Genomic DNA, 25,302 nt, shown 5'->3' with positions numbered 1-25,302 from the left:
CACGCAGCCACTCACTCACTCCCCCACCCATGGGATGGGGGAGCAAATTAGAAGGGTAAAAGCTACAAAAACTCATGGGTTGAGATAAAGACAGTTTAATAGAGAAAGCAAAAGCTGCACACACAAGCAAAGCAAAACGAGGAATTAATTCACTGCTTCCCACAGACAGGAGGTGTTTAGCCATCTCCAGGAGAGCAGGGACCATCACGCGTAACGGTTCCTTGGGAAGACAAACACCATCACTCCAGATGTCTCTCCTTCCTCCTTCTTCCTCCCACCTTATATACTGAGCATGATGTCCTATGGTATGGAATATCCCTTTGGTCAGTTTGGGTCACCTGTCCCAGCTGTGTCTCCTCCCAGTCTCCCATGCATCCCCAACTTCCTTGCCAGTGTGGCAGCATGGAAAGCAGCAAAGGCCTTGGCTCTGCTCCGCAGTAACAAAAACATCTCTGCATTATCAACTCTGTGTTCTGCACAAAATCCAAACATAGCCCCATACTAGCCTCTGTGAAGAAAGTTAACTCTACTCCAGCTCAAACCAGCACAGTCATGGAAATTTGAGCTCTTGGACAGAGTTTTCTGACCTCTTCTGATTTCTTTTTGCCTGCAGAACCCCCAACTCCCATCGCCCCTCCCGAGCTGCTGGCTGTGGGAGCCACCTACCTGTGGATCAAACCCAACGCCAACTCCATCATCGGGGACGGGCCCATCATACTGAAGGAGGTGGAGTACCGGACAACCACTGGGAACTGGGCAGAAACACACATCGTGGACTCTCCTAATTACAAACTGTGGCATTTGGATCCTGACGTGGAGTATGAGATCCGAGTGCTGCTCACACGCCCTGGAGAAGGAGGCACTGGGCCCCCTGGGCCCCCACTCACAACCAGAACCAAGTGTGCAGGTAGGGTTTCTGCTGCTTTTCACACAGCACAGCTGCTTTGGTTCTCTGCTCACATAGTAACAACTGCTCCTGCACACATCCTTGTGGTAGATGTGCTTTGTCAGTGATCTGAATTGACACTGTGAATGTTGATATATTTTGTGTTCTATTCCATATGCAGCTGGTTAAGGAACTGTTGGGTTTATGACTGTGGTAGAGTTGACAAACTTTTGCCACAGTGTGTGGCTGTTTTCTGTTGAAATGGGAAAGCAGATGAGAATTTTCCAACCAGTTTTCCAGCAGGAAAATTGTTTCTTCATAGTATGTTAAGGGGTTGGAATGAACCTTAGAGATCATCTTGTCCCTTATCATAGAATAGTCTTATAATCTATGTTAAAATTTTCACTTCTAAGTGCATAACAAAATTCCCGTTGTTCCTGGTAATGGTTCAGCACTGGTTATTAACAAATTGATGCTGTTATCTGTTTAGCAGTGCTGTGCGAGCAGGAAACATTTAGTTTTTAAGCTACTTTTATGAATTCCATTTGATGGAACTGATTCTTCTCACTTCTGACAAAGAAACCTGTTCAAACACTCTGCAGAATCCTCCTTTTTCTCTTTCATATTCGAACGGATCAATTTTGATCCAGGCACAGGAGAAGTCTGTCTTCTTTCTGAGCTATATTGGCATTCCCACAAAAAACTGAAGGACTGTGTTGCTCATGTTTCAGATATATTGGCTATTCATCCTGTTGTCATACATTAATCATTAGCCATTAAGGGAAATCAAGCTCTGGGCCTGGCAAGGGGATGAGCAAAGCACTTTTCTCCCTCACATTGTTTTTCCCACTGCACAACTGCCTTCTCAAGGTTTGCATTTCTGTAGTTTTTATAAGGTCCTTACTGTGGTATGAACAAAGGACAGAGAGTAAAAGGCTGCTCTCCTTTTTTTACCACCTTCTTTCCCTCCTTACAAATTAATGGCTTACAGCAAGTGGATTTAAGTAGTGGAAAGCTCATACAAAACTATTTTGACTCCAGTTACTTTTTCTGACCAAATAGCAGGTCTGAAGTGAAGGCATTTGAGATGGGATGAGGTTAAGCAGGGCAATGTTAGTGTTTCCCACTCACTGACACAGCAGGAGCATCCTGGCAGCATCCTCTTCCAGGAGAGGAAGCCTGGCATGTTGAGTGTGTTGTGGTGGTGGCATCATCCTTTTTTATGGATGTTAGAAACCAGTGAATATTCAGTGTCTCTGTGTCAAGAATTGGTTAAAAATAAATAAATCTGAATTTGAGGCTCTGGCACAGAGATGTTTGCTATATTCAGGACATTTCTGCTGGTATGTTTAGATAAGCAGATGTTCAGAGGCTTTGCTGCAGCTGTGTGGAAAGCATGGAGTGATCTGGATGATGTCCTGGCCTATTGGGGAATTTGACACATGCTCTGCTACTCATTTTTTGGCTTTCTTCTCTTCACTAGTGTGCTCAAATTCTCTTAGTGTCATCAGAAAGAACTGCAGGCCTGGGCCAGGTCTGTGCATTTGCATGTGGAAATGTGACACGCTGAGACTTGGTCTGTAGCTCGTGTGTTAGCACTTTGCAGACACACTCTCTGCAGCAGCCAAACTTGCAAACTTCTCTGCATTACCTGTAAAGAATTCTGGCTGTGGTTTAATTCAGAGGTTAAACTAAAGGATGTTAACTTTGTGCTTAATGTTGTCTTGTCCTGGGTCCCAAATTGCAGAGTTTTCTTGCTCAGCTCAGGTATTGACTGACATCAAGAAGGATGACATAGATAATTTGTTCAAATTGGCTAAGCTGAGCCACTCTCTGTTTTCCATCCTATTTTACTAATGAAAATCTAACTGGAGAAGGTCATTCTGTTAATGTTAGCTGTCAGGCAGAGCTTGTTGAGATTGATGGTGATGGCATTTCTGTTTTGTTTAGGGCATTGGGTGGGAGAAATTGTAATGAACTTGATCTGAGCATGGACTCAGAGGAAGGGACTTACTCAATAGTTAAAGATGCACAACTTCCACCAAATATCAACTGAAATGATAGACAAGAAAATGCAACTCATTATTCCAGTTTCTGTATGTCATGGAACTCCTTCAAAATACCTCAGTTGGAGGATAATTATACAAAACTTCCATGGTAAAGATGTTCAAAAATGTGCTGAACTGAGCAACTGCCTTGAATTTCCTTAGAGTACCTAATGAATGACATCAGGGAGAACTAACAGGTTTTGAAACAGTTGAAGAATAAGTGAAACTGCTTTTTTTTCACGTGAATTTTTTGGTTCTTTTATTTGTCATTACTTTTCCTTAGCAAGAGGAAAGTACCAAACTCCCACTCATTTGTGTGCAATCAGTAGAGGATTGGAGTAGTCCTGTTTTACTACACTGTTTAGTGTTGTGCTGTGTTTATTTAGCTCACAAATAAAGACAAAATTGACTGCAGAAGTAATGGGAGAGACTATCACCTGCACTGGAGAAGATTTGCTCAGTTAAATCACACGAAAACAGTGTAAAAATAAGCAGAAAGTGTCTACTACCTTCTAACAGTGAGAAGTCGACATCTCTTGTACTAAATACTCTTCTTAGGGACTTGTCACATAGAGATTGAATATTTGTTTGCTGATGAGGCTGAGTAACTGGTACAGCCTTCAGTTTAGGCACATGTCACAATGAGAATCTTGTTTAGGGATGAAAATAAAACTTAGAAAAGGATTTGGGAAGGACCAGGCTTTTCTTCCACTTCAAATCAAGCAACAGAAGCTCATTTGCTAAGAGGATTGGAGCATCTCCCCTATGAGGACAGACTGAGGAGGTTTGGGCTGTTCAGCCTGAAGAAGAGAAGACTGTATGGAGAGCAAAGTCATGGCCCCGATGGTTCATGAGCTTAGAAAATCATTACACCACAACACAACTCTTACCAAAATCATCCATTACTTTCAGATTTTTGATCAGACTGAATGGGAGTTGTTTTCCTGGACTGAAAAAAAAGTTTCATTAGATAAACCCCATAAAAACTAATTATGAAAGGTCCTGCTCTAAATGAGCACAAGGAACTTTTATTAAACTGGATAATATCTTATCTAAATTTCTATAAACAGTATGTGTCTGGGCATCTGTTACCCCACTGGTGATGCTTTTGCTTTTCTACAGGACAGCATTACAAGATTTGATTAATATTTGATCAGTAGAAATGATACTGAAGTCCCAGTTTGCTTCCTTGCAGGAAAAGCCAAGTGGCAGAAAATACAGCAAACCTGCCTTTGTGCATGAATGAGTTTTAGTTTTCTTACTTTCTGTGGGGTTTGTGTTTTGGTTTTGGGATTTAGTTTGTTTGTTTTTTCATAACTGTAATGGGTCATGACTCGGGACAGGAAAAGATTAAATGACCTTGAGGCATAAACCAGTAAACTGTCAGTCAGAGGGAAGAGTTGCTCAGCAGGGAATGGGGAAAAAAGAGTGAGAGCTTAAGGTTAAGACCAGACACAGGGTTGAAGGTTGGTTAAAGAGAGATAGATATAAAATATTAGTTTTTTATGCCTTAAACAATAGGTTGAGTGGCATAGCAGGACTAAATAGTGTGTTTAAGCACAGTTCCCAGTAGTGCCTGAGAGTTCAGCACTGGTTTTCCAAGTATGGATTTATTTTAACCATTCTCTATAGTTAAACAGAGCTCTTTAAAGTCCTTGTTGCATGGGCTTTGTTCAAAGGGGTGTGCTTTGGGAAGCTTGGAGCTCATTTTCTTCTCTGTTCTTATTGACTATTCCCCTGCTGGTGTTTTTTTTTTTCCTTTTTTCAGTTGCCACAGAAAGGCAGAATAGGGCAAAAGTCCTTTTTTTCCACTGGTGGATGGGAAAAAGAAGGGAAGACCTTTCAGTTCAGGCCATCATCATGGGACAATTTCAACTGAAAAGTGTTTGCCTTCTAGTGAGATGAACTCACATGAAAAGCAAGGCCAAAGAGTAACTTTTAGAGGAATATTAATAAAGGGACAGAGAAAAGACTTTCTTTACAATTAATATTTAGTCCTGATTAAAATACAGTCTTGAAAAGCTGCCCTGAACATTAACTTCTCATTAGCTTCATTAGAACATTGACTGTTCCTTCATTAGTTGTTCAGACTAAAGAAAAGGAAGCTCAGGGGGGACCTTATCACTCTCTACAACTCCTTGACAGGATGTTAGAGCCAGGTGGGGGTTGACTCTGCTCCCAGGGAGCAAGAGACAGGACTAGAGGAAATGGCCTCATGTTGTGCCAGGGGAGGATTAGATTGGATAATAGGAGAAATTTCTTCACTGAAAGGATTGTCAAGCATTGGAACAGGCTGCCCAGGGAAGTGGTGGAATCAGCATCCCTGGAAGTGGTCAAAAGGTGTGTGGCTGAGGCACTTGGGACACAGGTTAGTGGTGAACATGGTGATGCTGGTTAAGGGTTGGATGTGATGATCTAAGGTCTTTTCTAATCTCAGTGCTTCTGATTCTGTAATTCTCTGCTTTTTTGGATATTGACAACAAGTGACTCATAGGATGAGGAGAGTTTTGTGACCTTGAAGCTTGGAAGCAGATTGCCCCAGTCTGACAGGAGAATTGCTTGGGAAGGAATGAGAAGGGAGAAAAAGTCTGAGAGACCCCATAAACTTCCCCCCCCCCAAAACGTGGCAATGATTCATCATAGAACAGGCTTATGATAATTGGAGGTTTGTCCTCATATGAAAAAATTCCCAGGGTTCACTTGCAGCCTATCTGTTAAGATAAGCTGCTGGAGACTGAGTTAATCAGCAGAGGATGTGATTTAGCTCCTGGAGAAAGGAACAGTTGTCAAGATCAATACCCAATTTTTGCTGTTGGCCTAGGGAAATAAAAGTCTCAAACGATGGGGCTGAATTCAATACTCCTTTTAAAAATACACAGGATAAAATAGCTGATAGAAATGCAAATAATCTGAATATTCAGAGTTTGATATGGTGTTGCAAAGCACTTGCAAAACCTTTGGTTAATATTAACAGGTAGTTTGTTGCCATGAAATGTTGTGAAGTTTAGCAGCAGTGAGAAGCTTTTGCCTGTGTTGTTGTTGTTTTAAGACAATACTTTCAGATTTATAGAAATATTTTTGTCTTTTGCTCTGCTACAGATGTTAGAGAAAAGTGATATTTGTGTACTGTTATGAAATGCATGAACTGAACAACCACAAATATGTGCACTGAGTTAGGGAGTTATTACAACAGGATCCAAACTATTTCTTTCTGGATTAATTTTAAGGTGATATTTCCAATTAAATAGGAAATGTTCAGATGTTAGTGTTGAAAAATAAGATTCAAGGTTGCTACATTGCTGCCTTCATTTTAATTTTTTTCAAGCTTATAATTAAAAAAGGGAATAAATCGGATCTAGGAGTCAAAGCACTGCACAAATGGCACAGCAAGTGATTTGAGAGTTCTGTACAACTGATGTGTTGGTGTTATTAAAATCACTGATTCACAGACTCATTTAACTTGGAGCTACTCTAAGCCTTGTGCTGATACATTCTCCTATTAATTTTAAATTTTAACTCTAAGCTCCAGTTTTCTATAACTTTCAATGGAGACAGTGAGGGAAATAGATGCTTTTTTAGCAATGGAAGGAAAACCTTGTCACAGACTCACAGAACTCTAGAATATCCTGACTTGAAAGGGATGCACAAGGATCATCAGTCCTTGCACAGGAGTGATGTCCCTGCACAGGACACCCCAACAATCCACCATGGGCCTGAGAGCATTGTCCAAATGCTCCTTGAGCTCTGTCAGGCTTGGGGCTGTGACCATTGCCCTGGGGAGCTGTTCAGTGCCCAAACTCCTCTGGAGGAAGAAGCTTCTCCTAATACCCAGCCCAACCCTCCCCTGACACAGCTCCATGCCCAAACCTCAAATGAGCTGCTTGTTTTCTGTCCTGGGAAGTGCTGTGAGGGAGTTTCCATTCTCAGCCTCTGCAGTGCATGTTCCACCTGTGTTCAGGTTTGCTCCCTTGCTTAATTCCCCTAACCAAAGACTTGTGTAGCACAATGAAATGCAGTTGTTGTTCTTTGATAGCAGCTGTTTCCAAGAGCTGTGGAGCACTGCTGCTGAGCTGCTGGGGACAGCATGACCTCAGGTCTGACTGTCAGTCTGTGGATCTCCCAAAGCCTGTGAGCCTGGTACCCATTCTAGGGACATTCCTTAGCCTGATGATTGAAACTCTGTTTTCATTCCACCTCAAAAGCCTTTGGCGTGTCAGCTAGCGAGATAAGAGGAGAGTTACAGAAATGCAATATTCCTTCATTTTGATCCTTGATCCCCAATTTGTGCTTGGAAACAGCCTGGTAGCATTGCTGAAAGATAGAGGCTTCATCTGTGTCACATCCTAATGGCTTAAGTCCTTTTGCATGCAAGATGATGATCTTCCCTGTCAAATTGATTAAATAGATAATAAGTGTAACTTGATTTCTGCTTTATTCTTTCCCCCTCCTCACTTAATTTCTGTCAGAGTCTAAAGACAGCACCTACCCTTGGAATAACAGCTGAAAGAGAAGTGAAATGTTGCTTGATGACATGCATTTTGGGGCTATGAGCATGTCCTCTTTGAGGAACCATCAGTATTCAGTTATGGATGTTTTGGCTGTAGAAATGTGGTCACTCTGGAAAGATATCTTTCAAAGAATAGAGGAGAGATTGGACCTATGAATTATTTACTGGCAAAGAATTGAAAAAAAGGTGCAGCTCTGTTGTCTGAGATATAACAACACTGATGGCCTATATGGAACAGAAGGAATTTGGGAGGAGGTTAAATGGTGAGAGGGAAGCAGAATGTTTTGGTGCACTTTGGGTGACTGAGTGAACACAGGACTCCTGAAGAGCAGATTGCTGGAGCTGACAAGATGCTTGGTTTGCTGTGAGGCCACAATCCATCCAAAGTTCAGACACTACATTGGGTGTGTGGGAAAGCAGCAATGTGCAGAGACCAGGCTGGGATTTACTGCTAGGACACATCAGTGTGCTGTAAATCTGATATTTGTTTCTAGCAGCGACCAATCCCTGAAAATTCTCGAGTCTAGCAAAGCATGTCCCCTATTGCCTTTAACCCTGGGACATATGGTGAGGAATCTTCTTTATCCTGATCCCTGTAGAAGATCAGCTTTTTGTCCTGAGGCCTGGGGATTGATTGCCCTTATCTTAGTCTGCATAAATACAGTTCTGAATATAAAGCCAGTGATAATAGTGCTGTGGTGTGGATAGTTTTTTTTCCAGGGGGATTTTGCTCATGATGGATTTAAACTCTAGGGATTTACTTTTTTATCTGCAAAGGCAGTTTGTTATCCAGAAATGTGTTTTTATTTTTATTTATTAGGATGAAGCCTAGTTATTCATTTCCACACGGTGCTGTGTCTGCCTGGTGGTGTTGCTGTTTAGTGTTGGGCTTTGCAGAAAGCAGTTTGAATTTAGCATTATTTTCAGAGTGGGCAGGAAGATGACAACTTCCATAAAGGCAGGAGGCTCTCCTGCCAAGAACAGTTCTCACTAATGATGGCATCTCACAACTTCTTCCAAAAGAAGTTGAACCTTCCCAGCACTTGGTTTCACACCAGCTGAATTTAGGACACTGTTCTTTTTGATTGTCCTGTCTCCAGAGTTCTGTTCAGGCTTCCTCCCAAACAACTAAGAGGAAAAAGCAGGGAGAGAGAGGAGAAAACAAAACAAAACAGCCCAAACCACCACCACCAAAAATTCATTCTGTTTTGTTGGACTCAGAGAAATCCCTGAGCACTGGTTGACTTAGTGGTATTATAGATGTGAGGCAGCTGAACATCTGTTGTGTGCACACTGCTCTTCTAAGGAAAAAGTGGATTTGTAGGAAATTTGGAGTGAACACAAACTAGTTGGATTTTTCTCTTGTTGCAGTTTTTCAAGGATGTATTTCTACAGCATGAGCTGCTGGAGCATGTCCAGAGAAGGGCAACAGAGCTGGGAAAGGGGCTGGAGAATAAGTCTAATGAGGAGCAGCAAGGGGAGCTCAGCCTGGAGAAAAGGAGGCTCAGGGAGGACCTTCCTGGTCCTGCAGCCAGGTGGGGGCTCAGGCTCTGCTCCCAGGGAACTAGTGACAGGACAAGAAGAAATGGCCTCAAGCTCTTCAGGTTGGACATCAGGAAGAATTTCTTCACTGGTAGGGTGGTCAAGCATTGCAACAGCTGCCCAAGGAGGTGGTGGAGTCACCATCTCTGGAGGTGCTAAAGAAACAACTGGATGTGGCATAGTGCTCTGGTCTAGTTGACAAGGTGGTGATTTAGTCAAAGGTTGGACTTGATAACTTTGGAGGTCTTTTCCAAAGTAAGTGATTCAGTGATTCTTTGTGAAATTTGCTGGGCTCTGTATGAGGAGATCACTGACAGGACAGACCCACATTAATGATTTCAGATGGTCAGGACTGGAGCCTGGACACCAGTGGTGCACAAAGACCCAAAATTGCCTCAGCTCCTGTGTTACCAAGCCCCCCTGGGTTAATTAGGGAACTCGTTTTTCTGCACACAACAAATTTGTTGTTTGAGTTTTCTTGTGTGCACTCAGATAATCATGTGATTCCTCTTTCTCAGCTCACACGTAGAGAAATTGTACAGAGAGGGAAGCAACATAAGCAGATATGTGGTGTGTTAACAACTTCTTTCCTTGGCTTGTGCAGCTTCATTTCAGCACCCTCAGTTTAACAGTTGTCCTAAAAATGTGACTGTACAGGACAATACCCTTAGCTTGTGCAAACCTGGCACTGCTTTGCCCAAGTCAGCATTTTACACTCATTGAAAATATGCCCCACAGTTTGCAAAAAACAGACCAGGCATTTTGCCTTGATTGTCACTCTGTGCCCTGCTAAAAGCAATTTATTTCAATTGCATGGTGTCTTTTAGTCTTCAGTTAAGAGGCATCTTTCATAAAATGTCATCCCTTCTTACCATATTATTACTGCTTCTGTTGGCTTTCTGAGGGTGGGATGAGATGATGATGGTTTCCAGATGTCGCTTTATCCGCGTGTGAAAAGCCCAGTTAGTGGGAGGAAACTGGGAAGGAGAATGCTCTGTGTGTGTTCTTGCAGTGCATGTGTTATCCATTGAACTTCAGCTGAGGAGTGACTGAAGGGAGGTGTCCATTTGCCTTCTCCATGTAAAATATGCCATAACTCATCCTGGGAATGAATGACAGACTCAGACTTGCAAAGCATTTGTTAAGCTCTATGGATCTGAATAGTCATGATCCCATTTTTGTCCTGGGACAAACACTGCTCACTGCTTCCTGCTTATAGTCCTCTCGTTGCTTTCCCAAAGGCAGCTTGGAACAGAAATGCCTTTCATTTTTAAATGTGTTTTTAATATACACCAGTCTGCATTAAAAAGCACTCAAATAAGAAGAGATGCTGAGAGTTTGTATGCTTAAAGTGCCCAATTTAAAACATTTCAAAGAATAAAATGCACATTAATTGGCTTTTTTTTTTTTTTTTTTTGGATGCTGTAATGTATAACACAAAAGCCAGGCACAGAGGCAAAGTGGAGGAGAGCACTGTGTTTTTACCATGCTAAGTCTTTTAACCCTGAGGCACTTGCAAGACATTTAGGAACAGTTTTGTTCCTTACGTGTTCATCTGGTTTACATGTTGTCGTTAATATTTTACCCTTTTATTTTTCCCCAGTGGACTCTAAAATATTGAGATAAACATGACTTCTTGTTTAACACTTGGCAACTTAGCCAGATGAGATGAGCAGGGCTGTTGCACAGCTCAGAGAAACAAAAAAATAGGCATGTTGATGTCTTCAATCCTGTTGCAGAACCAGCAGATGGAGCATGAGAGTGCAAAACCTGCTTGGTAATGGTGTGTCTGTCTGTCTGCACAAGAATGTTGTGGTTTTATTCTGGTTGAGCTTGAAAATGGAGTTTTAAAATTCTTTTGCAGCCACCTATTCTGTCCATGGGCATTTCTGTGACCTTTTATGTTGCAGTACCTCAGCATGACAGAGCTTTGTCTTTGCCTTTTTTCCCCCATTTATTTATTTATTTATTTTTCTAGCTTGGTTTTTTATTTATTTTTTTTTCAACTACGAAGCAGTGGAATATTTATGACTTCAGAAATAATACTCATGTAGACCATAACTGTGACTGCATCAAAAGACTCGAATATTGCTGGAGAGGCACAGAGGCCTGAGCATCCAAATCAGCCTGACAGTTGTTATGACAATGTATTTTGCTCAAGAGCCACAAATCCTCATTTCAGCTGCCAATAATCCTTCAAATTATTAAACTAAAATCTTGGTGCAGAGACTATCTGAAAGGGGTTTAAAGTCAGGCCACAACTCACAAGATAACGAAATCTGAAAGCCTTAACGTCACAGTTTCCTCCCTGTGGCACTTGGAAAGGTTTTCTAGCATTTATTGGAGAAGGGAAAAGAAGCAAGGGAGAAGTAGGTCTTACAAACAGATCCAAACTTCCAGAAATTGATTTGTCAATTAATGAAGTTTGACAAAAATCTTTGGTGAACTTGAAAGATTAGATTCTATATCAAGGAACTCCACCACTTTGAAGATAAAGCCTTCAAGTGATAAATTTATTTAATAAGGTTTTTTAATAGGAAGATAAACTGTTGGCATGAAGTTGGCTGTTGAAACAGAGGAGGGAGTGAGGCAGAGGAGTGGGATGCTGGATTTAGGACAAGGAATATTGCATGAAAGACAATGTTATGTACGAACTACTGTGGGTATATAGTTCTTCACTGTTTGTTTTATCCTCTTCAGATGGATTATTTTTTAACCTATTATAGGAATAAACCTTTCCCCCTGCTGTCCTATAGGTCACTTTGTTATAGTGTTTATGTTTCCATTCATAACACGTCCCTCTGTAAAAAGTTCCACATGGTTCTTTTTCCTGGACAGAAAGAATCCGATGTCACTGAAGAAACTGTGCCCAAAAGCAAGTCCACAACTGTGCTGACTTTTAAATTTCATATGGAATTAAAACTGTCTTATGCTAGACAAAGCAGGTTCTCTTGCTGCTATAAGAGTGTCCAAATGTCTTTTGAGTTGTTGTCCAATAGAAGCAATAAAGTCCTGCTGTGAAGTGTTGCATGTTGCATCCTATAATTTGCTTTGTGGTGATAGAAGGGGTTTGGATGGTAAGGGTTAAGTTTCCATCACATTTCCCATCACATCTCAAAGGTATATTATCTTTTTCTTTAGAATCAATTGACAAGGTACTTGTATAAATTTCAGTTATAAGACTTCCCTTTCCTATGTGAAAACTGAGCTTTATTTGATTGCGGTCCCTGTCTCACTCTTCTAAAGAAATCAGGAACCACAGAGTTAAAAGAGGAACTTTGCAGTACCTGACATAAAATCTGCAGAGTGAAAATGAGTTTTGTACCTACTTCTGGTGTTCCCACTCATGTTCTGAAGCTATTTTCTATAGTTGTTGCTTCCAATTAGTGTTGTGCATGTGAACTCCAGATAGGCACCTTCTGCCAGCCTTCTACTGTCTAGGAAAGGCAATTCAGAGCTTTCCCCTGATCCAGCTGGCACAGCAGAGCAAATATTTACTTATTTTCACACAGAAGCAAATATCTCAGCGTAAAAGAGTTGGAATCAGGCTCTGTGCAAACAGGTGCTTCATATAGTATTGGTATGTTATGCTGCAACCCATCAGGCATTTATGTTGAATTTTCCAAGCCCTCATGCTGCTGGCAGAGCAGTGGGACTGAGGCTCACAGGTTGGTGGCAGCACTCCTGGGGGTTCAGACTTGGTTCATTAGTCTGAGTGATAGTTTGCCTGTCCTTATTTGTCTCTGCTTGTCCCAATGTAAAAGATGCTCTTGCTCGTACCAAGAAATAATTTCCAAACCTGACCGTGGTGGCCTGTGCTGGAAGTAATATTACCTTGTTAAAGTACACTTTAGGCTGTAGAAATGCACCTGTGTGCTGGAGGCATAGTCATTATCCACTTGTTATTGTGGCCTTTTCTCTGTCACTGGGGTGTCCCTTGGCAGTAAAACACAGAGATGCTTTATAACTAAGTGCTGCTTATCAATAGAGGGGAAGGCAGAGCATTGCCTGTGGTGCAGGTGTGTTAAGCAAAGGTAACATCATTAAAGCTACAATGTCAGAACCTAAAAAGAAAGGAGTGGTGGGATATCTTTATTCTATAGCTAAAAGCTCTCAAAATTCTTTTCCACCATTAACTGTTTGCTGGGGGTGTTTTTTTGTTCTCAATTGCTTCAGTGCTGTTGAGTTTCTTTGTTCAGGACAAGAGGTTGTTTATTTTGTTCGGGTTTATTTCACCAGGTTAGAGCAATTTGTGCTAAAACATTTGTACTGCATCACGTTAATTTTGAGCATTTCTTGCAACAACAATAAATAAATATGAAGGAATATTTATTCATGTATTAATTCTTAAACCAGAATTTTTCAGTAGCAATCAGACCTTGTAACCACCACCTATTTGCAGCACGGGGCTCTGAAATGTCCACCCTTTGCTTATTTATCACAGAATCACTGAATGGTTTGGGTTGGATCATCTGGTTCCAAGCTCCTGCCATGGGCAGGGACACCTTTCACTAGACCAGGTTGTTCCAACCCCCACCTGTCCTCTGCTGACCATCCCACTTGGCACAATCAGGTTTATCCATTCAATCCCTTTCAATTGGATTGCTCAGACTTTTTCAGTTGTCAGCAAATCTCAGCAGTTCCTCTCTTGACCCAGACATGCCTACCCAGATACATGCATTTTTCTGACCATGTATTCCCCACAGCAGGTAAATAACTCTAGAAGAGGTTATCCTCCAGAGGTTAGGCGAGAAAAGCAGGAAGAGATTAAATTGCTGCCTGAGTTACAGACTTCATAACCATCATGCAGAAATCCACTGTATTTGCCACAGGAGGACAAAACCTTCCACAGAGTGCTGAGATTTGCACAGGAATCACGAAGTGGCATTGCCTCTGATCATGTACTTGAATGTGTTGACAGAGAGGAATGCTTTTAAACTCAAATGCCTATAAGACTGTATGAAAAAAATCCTACCTCATGTTGTCCCCAGGGTTAAGGACTGGGGGACTAATAGCACATCACCTTGAGCATTTCCTTCAAATTTGTCTTCCTTAAAGGAGCTGGGCTGAAGTAGCAAATTGTAGCCTGCAGCACTCCATCTGTTCCCTCCTGAGAGCAGGAGGACACTGTGAGATGCTCTGGGCCCTTTCACACTGCTGCAGGTTGCCTTGTTGTGTATTCAGAGCACAGATATACAATAAGATGGTCACGTTCTGGGCAGCGAAGCTGAAGGATTCCCAGATTGTGTTAACAGGTCTGTCCTTAAAAATCCTTTCTGCTTTGCTTTAGTGATATTTGTGGGAGTTACAGTACTGTTGGTCCAAAGAACTCAAAAATCCTGACTCAGAAGCCAACTCTCTCTTTGCCCACTCTGTATGTAGCAGACTCTCACTACATTTGGTCTAGTTTTGTGTGATTTTAAACCTTCCTTTTGCTTTTCCTTCCATGGGTTTGTGTCAGTCACAAATCACACATTACAAAACTGAAGGCATTCATAGAATCAACTGGGTTGGAGGAGACCTCAAAGATCATCAAGTCCAACCCTACCATGGTTACGAGGCCATGGCACTGAGTGCCACATCCAGTCTCATCTTGAAAACCTCCAGGGATGGTGAATCCACCACCTCCCTGGGCAGCACATTCCAATGTCTGATCACTCTCTCTGTAAAAAATCTCTTCCTAATATCCAACCTAACCCTCCCCTGGCAGAGCTGAGTCTGTGCCCTTTTGTCCTGCTGCTGGTTGCCTGGGAGAAGAGACCAACCCCCACCTGACTCCAACCTCCTGTCAGGGAGTTGTAGAGGGTGATAAGGTCTTCCTTGAGCCTCCTCTTCTCTAGGCTAAACAATCTCAACTCCCTTAGCCTCTGCTTATAGCACTTGTGCTCGGGTCCCGTTGACCCTCCTGCTTCCAGGCTGTCATCCATGTTCCTCTTATCTGCTGTATCACTCCACCTCAAGATGGAAAACCTTTCAGTAGGGGCAAAGCCAACAGCTTTCCCTCTGGTGACCTGGCAGAGGAAAATGGGAGCTTATTTTAGTTATGTGGTAGCTGCATGGTTAATATGAGCAATAAGGAGATTAAGACAGGAGGCAGGTTGCTAAACCAACTGTATTGGATCTGCTCCCCTTTCACCCTCGTGTCCAGCCCCAAGAGAGTCAACACATAGTGTGATGTGGAGCTTTGTGCTTGGCTGAGAACCTGACTGGAAGTTCTTTCTCCAGCCTCAGAAAGCTGCTGAGAGAGAAGTTTCCCTTATTGCCTACATTTACTCTTTTTGCTGTACTGGAAGGGAGATGGAAGAAGATCTGTTGCCTCTTGTAGAGATCCCCACGGAGCAGCAGAGACGTCTTTGCTGCCGCGGGAAATTCGCAGCTCTGTGGCCTCCTCTGATCGCACTTAGCTCAAACAATTCCTTTGAGCTTTCTGGGTTTCTTACAAAGGTACCCACCCAATTATAGAGCTTGCAATAATTTTAGCTTTGCTTACACTGAAATATTATCCTAGACTGTCTAGGGAGCTGTGCTCGGCGTAGTGTGGTGTGTGCTTGAAGAGAAGAGTGGGAGCCTTAGGATCCATGCCAGTCCATGTGATCTGCAGAGCTTTCCATGTCTTACATTGCTGAGACAGCATATGGGAGGCAAGATGCACCATAGCAGAGACATTTATAAGGGGAGGTTTGACATAAAGTTTCAGAAATCACTGCTTCTGGCAGCCTGTATTGTACCAGGGCTTTTGTTTATGGTGGGGTTTTTTTGGTGTTATTAATGTGCACAGTTCAGTGTAGAGGGGAGGAGCAGTGGATGTCAGAAATGCTGTCGAGCTCACTGTGGATATAGCAGTGCTGGGTTGAGTGCTGCTCAGCTTTTACATTATCATCTCTCACTTCTGTTTCCTTTATTTTCTTTAAATGTTATTATCTCTCATCTTGTGAAAAAGAAGTATTTGAATTTCAGAGCTGAGCTAGTGCTTCGTCCTGTGGGAATAAGAGCTCGGCTTTTCCTCCTCAAAGCACAGGTTCAGATCTCTGCTGCCTTTAAGTGCTGTCCCAGCTTTCAGCTGTCTGTTTGCCTTGACTAGTGTATTAAGTGGGGACTGAGTTTTGCTGCCTTCAGATTCTAGGGATTGTCCTAGGAGGATGAGGCATTGTGGAATAGGATTTTTTTCATCCTACGAATTTTGTTGTCTGTGTAAGACCTTTGGGTTATAATTAATGTTGTTAGGAACTGGCATGGTATAGTATACAAGGCATTTTCAAATAATACTTCAACCATTATGTCATTCCTTAGATATAATTTCATAACTGGGGGGCAAATTGCCTGAAGACCTAAACTCATGAAGTTGTGTGTTTGTAGGGAGGGGGATGCAACCTCTGAGTGAAATGTATGGCAATTAAATATCAAAGCCATGTCACTTGCTTAAAAGCAGCTTTGGGGAAGATCTTATTATTTGATACTGTATAATAGATTTTTTTATAATAACCAAAATGGGGGACATTTTGTTTCTGCAGTAAACTGTAGAGAGAACCTGGTGTCTGCTCTGTGTGTGTGTGGACACATACCTGTGTAAAGGCTCCACAGAATCTGCCACTTTGTGTGTTTATGCTGTGGGACCTAAAGGGAGCTTACAATAAGGAGGGAGAGGGACTTTGGACAAGGGCTAATGGTTTTAAACTGAAAGAGGACAGGTTTAGGTTAGATGTTAGGAAGAAATTCTTCCCTGTGAGGTGCTGAGGCACTGGCACAGGTTGCCCAGAGCAGCTGTGGCTGCTCCATCCCTGGGAGTGTTCCAGGCCAGGTTGGATGGGGCTTGGAGCAACCTGGGCTAGTGGAAGGTGTCCCTGCCCATGGCAGAGGGTGGAATTAGGTGATCTTTAGGGACCCTTCCAACCCAAACTGTTCGGTGATTCTAAATACAGAAACAGATGTTAAATGTGTTAAGATCATTGCTATTGTCGTTGCATTAAAATTTGGAGGAAACGATGCAATGTCTAGATATTGCCATTCCCGTCGGTGACATTTCTCCTCCCTGGTCCCTCAGGTAATCACTGTTAAATATTTATCTATTTATACACTGAAATTGCTAAAACTGAAAAAGAAATGTGAAGATTGTTACTGTCTTTGGTATTGCTGAGGCTCAAGTAACAGATGAAAGAGGACGAATCACCCAATTACAGCCTAATTCTAAGCATTGGTGTACGAATGTTAAGTGTTAGTGATGTAATTAAAGTGAAGGAGAAGTAATGGAACTTTCCTACTGTTGAAATGTTCAGTTTAACATCTAACAAGGAAAACAGAGAAACTTTGTTAAGCTTTTGATGTTAATCAGGACTGAGAAGCTATTTTCCTTCTAATACCATCTGCAAGTCTCTATCAATAGTGAGCAAGTGTTGATTGGATGTTACAATACTTCATTTTAATTAGACTCCTTAGGAGATAGTTAAAGGGTTGATAGAGGAAGATATTGTAGTAGTAAATATTATGGCACATTTGGAAATGGAGAGGGTAAGAACATGTTGGCTTCAGTGTTGGGTATAACTAACTCTCTGCACTCTGGGATACACTTGTCACTGCTGGTGGCTGCAGAAACTCAGTGATATATTGCATTTCAGTTTGGTAAATCTTCCTTAGGGGACTAGTTTGTCACTGGAATACCCCAGTAAGGCAGAGGCAGCAGCTTTGGCTGTGTTGATCAGCTAGGCCACTTTGGCAGTTGAGCAATGGCCATGTGTAGGCACTGGGGCAGGCAGCAGATCAGACCCTGCTGGATGCTGGGTCCAGAACTAGGAGATGTGAGTGTGGTTAGTGCTGGTCAGAGCTCAGCCTGTTTCAGCGTTCTGTGGCTAAGGAAGCTCCTTCCAGAAGGACTTGATGACATGAGGAGCCAGCTCAAGAGGCAGCAGGGGACTGAGGAGTGTCTCTGCAAAAGGAAAGATGCACACAAATGACTGTCCCAATCCTTTAGTCCCAGTATCTGAGAGCAGTGCTTTAAGTGTCATTTTGCTTTTATTTATTTATCATTTTCTTTTCAGCCCACAACCTGTTCAGAGAATCTTTAGCCCTTAGCATTGTGCTTCATTGAACTCAGAGTCCTTTTTCTGGCTGTTTGGCTGTAACTCATTGCAGGGTCAGCAGGTTGTGGCATTTATTCACACTAAATACTGAACAGACACTGAAGCCTAATTAGAACACAGAGCAGCTTCCTTCCTATCCCTGCAAGGGGTAGGAAAAGCAGCTTCGGTGGAATTAAGTAACCTGGCCTAACTTCTAAAAATAAAGACATAAATAAAACCTGTGGTAATTGTGGATTTCAGTCTGATTCCTGGCCCAAGCAGTTGCTATCACATTTAAAATGCAGTGCAGGTTTTCACCTGGATTCTTAGTTACTGGTTCTGCCATCCCAAGATGAAACAAAATGAGGTTTTGTCTTCTGTAGTAGGTGGCAGTTTGAAGCATTAACTGCTGTGGAAGAAGATTTGAAAGGCAATTTCCCATCTCAATTTTCTCTTCAGTCATTAAAATTCATCTTCAGTTCTTGAAACCTCCAAATTTCCCTTCTGCATAGGTAACTGGATTGGAGATCTTATGATTGTTCAGTGCACCAAATATCCCTTACATTTATTACAAACTGTTTGACACAGTGTTACAAACCATCCAGGATTCTCCAAATTTATCTTTAGAAGTTTCATTTTTCCTCCTGCCAAATCGACACTAATCTCTCTATGAACTGAGTTTAAAACTACTTAAACCTGAAGTTACTTCTTTGCTTTTTACTTAGCAGAGTTTTGCACTGCTCAGGCACTTTGATGTTATTCATCTGTCTTCGGGTTGGACATGTTCTCACTCCTTAGTTCTTTGGTTTAACATGCTGTTCTGTGGTACTAATCACTCTGGCATCAGCCAAGTGAGTGATGTGAGGAGCTGGAGTTGTGCTATTTACTCCTCCATGCATTAAAAGCACCTATTTGGGAAATGAGGAGACTCAGAGTTTGTCCTACAAGTGCAGAAGAGGATAAAAATAACTTAATAACTGTGCCACCTGATTTGAATTTAAAATTGCTCTTATTTAATTCATAAAAGCTCATGGCAGGAGTTGTCAGGCTTTGGGTGACACAGGGTGATGAATTTGTGTGGGAGTGTGGAGACTCTAAGAATACACAGGATTTCCTGAGTCTCCTTTCTTAGGAAGCTCATGGAAGGGGAATAACCTTTTGTCATACCCATGTCACATTTTATTTTGACTCAAAACTGATGAGAGAAGAGAGAAATCTGGCTGTCAAGAGCAGCCTGTCTCCTCTTGCCTGTCTTTTTGTTCCACTTGGAGTACAGGAGAGGCAAAGCTTGAGCTAATCCAAGCAGAAACATCTGGGGAGCTTTTCTTCCTGCCTCTGCTGCCTCTGCTGTCCCTGCTCTTACCCCCAACTGTTGACCACTGCAGTGATGTACTCTCCTCTCATTAAACCTGGCTCCATGCCACTCTTGATTTTACTACTTACGTTTAACTCTACAACCAGTTTAATTGTGAGCACTTGGTGATGTGTTAACTCACCTTGGGAGTGGGAGTGGTGTGTGGTTTTTATGTCAAGACAATAGCTCTAATAAAGGGTAATTTCAAAGCTTTAAGGTTAATCACAACACTCTTTTCAAGATGCTGTGCTAAAATTAGTGAGAAGGGAAATATGGATACAGACAGTATTTATTTATATCCTAGCCATGACACTTCTCTCTCCTGAAAGACACATGAGGAGGTTCATGTTGTTCTCTGAAGTTATTTCGAGTTTAAAGGCAGACACTAAAAACAAGGTTAAATGACTGGTGAGAACCTCTGATTTTTTTCCACAATTATTTCTTGGATTGTGCCCATAATCGTGTGCTGCTCATTAAGTAGCCCAAGGCCTTTCGAAAAGTCCTTTCATTTAAGAAAGATGCCAGACAGAGCTGCTTAGAAAATAATTACAGAAAATGAGTGTTGATGCATGTTTTGACTTTGCTGCAGCAGTAATTCTGTCTTCTCTAGTTGAAGTAATTACATTTGTTTCTAAATAGAAGAAGAGAAATGGTAATTGTCAAAAAACCGCATAGATCTCACGTCTAGGTTTATGTAGTGGCAGATAGATGGGTAGCAAAAAACTAATTATGATATTAGTGTAGTCATTATTGTGTGTTATTCATTGAAGTGAGGTACCATTATTAAACACATTGAGTCGTGAAAGATTTGTGGGATTTACAGACTCCTTTGCCTGATGGTTCCTTTCTTTAGCACTGAGGAGTAGGAAGACTTTTATAGTATGTTAAGTTAATAATGAATTTAGTGTAGATATCTGAAGGGACTCACTAACTATTAATTACTTTTTTTTTCCTCAGAGGAAGAAGATTTTCAGTTATTATAAGCCTGGAATCCTCACATCCTTCCTGATGTGAGGGAAGGGACTAGAGCTTGTGTTTCTCTGCATGGGAAGTTTCTTCCCAGTTCAGATGGCCAGAGAGTTAAAACTGTGCCAGCAGCTGTGATGATGTATTTACTAGTTTTGGAGAGGGATTTGTGCTGTGTTTTATGTGGGGCAGGAAACATTCATGAGACAGCACCACTGCTGTGTTATCCCTGGCACCATGGGGCTGGAAGCTCTGTCAGTCAGCTCCCATTTCACCCTCCATTTTTCCAAAAGAATGAAGAATATAGTTGCTTGCCCTGAGATTAATATCCCTGTGGTTTTCTTGGAGCATCAGATGGTGTGAGAGCTTCCTACCTTCAGGTTAACTTAGTTAAGGACAAGAATTCCAAGGCATTGTCTGGGAAAGCTTAACTTGCAGCTAACTGCTCAGCCTTGCTGCTGTAGGATGCTGTTTGGGTTTTGGATGTGAATGTGGGCCTTGTGAAATCACTTGTATTCCTGCTCTGCGAGGTAAACTAACATTCCTAGAAATACAGATGTACCTGCAGTGAGTGAAAGAATCCTTTGCCAGAGCATCCTGCTCTTTCCATATGAAAACACAAATGCTGTATCTGTCAACTTAAAACAGGCAAAGAAAACATGTTCCTATGAGACACAGGTACCACATCACAGCTGGGTGAGAGATCCACATGGATCCTTGCAAGAACCAGCTGGACAGGCACTTACCTGTGAGTGAATGAGGCCTGAATGGCAGGAGTTGATTCTCAATGTCCCTTACCTGGACATTGAACCTTCACTGAAAATCTGGGTTAAACTTTTTGGAATAAACATTGGATATGTTTTCTCCTGATGTACCAAAGTCTTATTGGTACCTATTTGAAAGCAGAATTAAGCATCCAGAATACTTATTGTATGCTTATGTGAGTTGTGTAGTGAAGTGACAGACTTTGAATTGTTAAATATAGTAAATTTTTAAATCTAGAAGTTAAATTGAAAGGAATTCAGTGGAACAGTGCTTTGAGTTCTTGATAAGACACCTGATTCTCTGTTTAATATCAGTTAATTTCCTTATTTCCTGGAGAGGCTTCTTATCTCTCTGTCTTCCTAGTGATTTCACTCATCTGGCAAGATTCATTTGCATTTCCAGGGCTTGATATTTAACAGATGGCCCTTGATTTCAAACTGAAAGAGGGGAAATTTAGGTTAGATAGATGGAAAAAGTTCTTTACTGTGAGGGGATTGAGGCACTGGATAGGTTGCCCAGAGAAGTTGTGGCTGTTTCATCCCTGGGAGTGTTCCAGGTCAGGTTGGATGGGGCTTGGAGCAACCTGGGCTGGTGAAAGTTGTCCCTGCCCATGGCAGGGGGTGGGATGAAAAGATCTTTAATGTTACTTTCAACCCAAACCATTTTAGGATTCTACCTCAGTGTAGCATCACAGATGTCAATGGACATATATTAGTCATAGACCTGACTGGCACTGTTGCCTTTCTGAGCTCTGTGCTGATTGGGAAGATTCTAAATCACCCAGGTGGTCACTGAGCATGGAAAACCTGTCCATGTGAAGCTCCCAAGATGAATGCTGTGAGCTTGCTTCTTGCTTCAGTGTCTTCCAAAGTGGGCAGTGTTCAGCTGCAAACTGCCCTTTGCATGGTGGACTGAGCAGCAAAGGAGACAGCAAACCTCTCCATTCCAAACAAGATATGCATTAGACTTTAAAAAAATATCAAATATCTCTTAATTTCAGTTGCATTTTGTCATCCTTCAGAGTTGAATTCTATTTGCAAGGCACTTCGTTCAGTTTCTAAGGGAGAGCTGTCAAAAACAAGGCAAGGATCTTCCCTAAGTTTTGCAGAGCAGAAGGTCAAAGTCCTAAGTGTTTTGTTTTGGCGTAAAATTTTGATGAGTTAACCAAACCAGTGTTCAGACTTGCATGCAAATTGCTTCTCAGTGAGTCACCAAATAATACTCTGTTTCCATTTTTATTATTTTTTCTTGCTTGTGCTGGAAAGCTTTGGAAGACACATGATGCTGTCAAGACTGTCAAAACTTCATAGAGGCAATTTCAGCTCTAAAAAAAGAAAAAAATTAAATAAAAAATACAGCTCTGATGTGAATGAGGACAGGGAGAACCTGGCAAACTCTGACATCAAGGGATGAGGAGGGTGTAGAGAGATTCCCCCTCTCCAAAACCTTGAGCATACATTTAATGTGTTTTTTCTTGTACCTTAAGGAGTAAACCAGAAAGGTCATCTTCCCCCTCCCCCCAAACTTCCATACTTGTGAAAGAAAAAAATATATGCTAAGTTCTTGTGTTACCACAGTTTTAATGGGGAGGAAGGTGTCTCCATGTGTTTTCATGTGGAAATTTAATCACCACAGCATCTGCTGGAAGGGCAGTGTGGCAGGATGTGACCAATCCAAGAGGTTTTGGGAGTGCAGCAAGAAAATATTTAGGCTGTAGGTGCTGAATGAGCCAAAAAAAGAGAGGAGATTCTCAGCTGAACTAGTGAGCAATTTGGACTCTAAAGGTTGGTGGCAGCTTTGGCTGCTGTGACCACAAGGTGATGGTGAGTCCTGAGGGAAGTGAGATGGGTGACTGCATAAATGATCATTGTGATGAAGAGGACAGAGCTAAATCAGCTTGGAAATGTGTAGTGAGCAGAATAGAAACTGATCTATTCCAAGAAATGAATCCATTAGGATTTCTGAATTGAGTTTAACTTTGATTTGGGTGAGGAGTTGGACCAGATGATTTGCAAGTATCCCCTCCAACCTGAATTATTGTATGGTTTATTTTATTCCTTATCTGTTAGGGCTTTTTGTGGGATTTATCACAGGTTATTGTCTTCTCCTTTAAGAGGAATTTTTAACTTACTGTTCCTCACACTCAGAAAGCTCAGTCTTCTGACCAGGAGTCTGAGGTCCCTCACCCCTGATTTCTACAGCTGCAGAATCAGCTATTAGTGTGTGTTGGAGGGGGAATGATGAAGTAGGAAGCTGCAGACCTAATAAAAGACTTGAGGATGACTGGGGAAGAAAACAGGACTTTGTGGTCATCCTGTTACAGGACTGTGGTTTCTACTCCAGCCAGACCAGAGCTGGTGGTTGTCCCAAAGATGTTACAAATCAGGACAGCCAAACTGTGTGAGAACTCCTGCAAATGTCTTCATGCAAATATTTTTCTCTACACTGTTGTTCATGAACCTTCACTGTGCAGTTTTAACTCTGAGGGAATGGCATTTTGTGTTAACTCTATTCTGCAGCCTTTATAAATTGCCTGAGCTCCCAGATGGATCAGAGACTATGGAAGAGCAGCTGTATGAGGAGTGCAGTCATTTTGCTCAATGGGGAGTTGCATACACTGGACTTTGAAAGACTCCATTTAAGGGGAAAAAAGAGAGCTTCAAAACTAGCATTTTTCAAGTAAATAACTCTTCAGCTTTGATATGCTTGCTGCATGCTGCCTTGTCAGGGAAGAGGAAAGATGTACCTTAAATCAAAGTGGACAACTGAGAATGAAAGCTAATAAAAGATTACAATAAAAGGAAGGAATCCCTGTCATAAAAAAAAATACAAGACATGGGTTTGTATCTATTACAGCAACATTTGTAGGAATGAATAGTTAAGGTACACTCTGGGCTCAGAGACTTCTGGTGAAGTTTTATCAGGTGCCTAAAGCTCTGCAGAGTGATGTGAAAAATAGTAATGGGGGGGAAATAGCTCCAAGCACAGGGTTTTTCAGGCACCTTGCAGAATTTCCTGGTGTTACCATTAGGAAAGAAGCTTCTCTAACAGGCAGTTTTGCTGAGCAGACAGGTACACCATGTGTAAACACCTGGACCAGGATTCATTAGCCTCATATTCTATATCTGAAATCATCATGACTAATATTCAGGTGAGCAGCAGGCCACTGACCCTGGGCAGTCCTGTAGAGGCCACCCATCATTCCAGACCAGGCATGCAGGAGGCAACAGTACATTATAATATTCAAGAGCATTTATCACTTTTAAGGAAGTTTGAGCTCCTGGACTTGAGTGTTTCAAACGAGTTATCACTGCTGAAAATAGGATAAGCCAGTTGGGAGTTTACTCCTCTTTCTTCAAGTAGCTGCTGGTTTGGGGTAGGTGTGTATTTTCCTACTTGATCATATTTCCCCATCTAACTCAGCAGTGCAGCACAGAGTGCACATACCGTGGTGTAACCCTAAGGCCAAATCTCCCATGTTTTAATGCCTGTGGCTCAGTGCTGGAGCTCCCTGTGACCCTCAGCATTGCTGGCTTTTTTTGCTAAAGCTTCAGAGTAGAGATAGTGATAGGACAAGAGAAAACAACCTCAAGTTGCACCAGGGGTTTAGATTGGATATTAGGAAATATGTCTTCACTGAAAGGGCAGTCAGCATTGGAACAGGCTGCCTAGGGCGGTAGAGGAGTCACCAGCCCTGGGGTGCTTTAAAACACATGTAAATGTGGCACTTGGGGACAGGGTTTAATGGTGGCCTTGGCAGTGCTGGGGGAACAGTTGGACTCCATGAGCTTTGAGGTCTTTTTCATTCTAACTGATTTTGTGATTCTATGAAGGGAGGGTGGAAATGGAAGTATAAAAGGAGGATTAGCAACACTTCTCCTCCTTTGCCTGAAGAGAATGGATATGCTAAGGGTTTGTGTGTGTGGTTTGTTTAGCCAGTGCCATAGCTGTAGCACTTGTCATCCTCTTGGCTTTGATATGATAAACAGCAACTGCTCTTATTTCAGAGGCCTGGGTATATTCAGCATTTCCAGTGTTCTTCCAATGGGCACTATTTCAGAGTTTATTCCCTTCCTAATTTATGTAATATTGTTGCACAAAGGATGTCAGGACATGTCTACATATAAAAACATTTAGTATCATCTGTTGCTGCTGGCAATGAAATTTATTGGGGGATGGGA

At 41.9% G+C, this 25,302-nt stretch overlaps 1 protein-coding gene across 1 annotated transcript in view; it reads left to right on the top strand.

The window, feature by feature from the left end:
- The window catches only part of PTPRT (protein tyrosine phosphatase, receptor type, T), a gene marked incomplete at both ends in the record, with an annotated part of 272,370 nt that overhangs the window by 52,115 nt on the left and 194,953 nt on the right, over nucleotides 1–25,302 (top strand). The window contains one exon of the mRNA XM_009078497.1: nucleotides 614–907. Within this exon, the coding sequence (XP_009076745.1) occupies nucleotides 614–907 (294 nt within the window). The remainder of the gene's footprint in view (nucleotides 1–613; nucleotides 908–25,302) is intronic.

Source organism: Acanthisitta chloris, unplaced genomic scaffold (genome assembly GCF_000695815.1).
Source record: "Acanthisitta chloris isolate BGI_N310 unplaced genomic scaffold, ASM69581v1 scaffold11377, whole genome shotgun sequence".
NCBI lineage: Eukaryota > Metazoa > Chordata > Aves > Passeriformes > Acanthisittidae > Acanthisitta > Acanthisitta chloris.
Note: the sequence above shows the minus strand (reverse complement) of the source record. Positions and strands in the feature narration are given on the sequence as shown.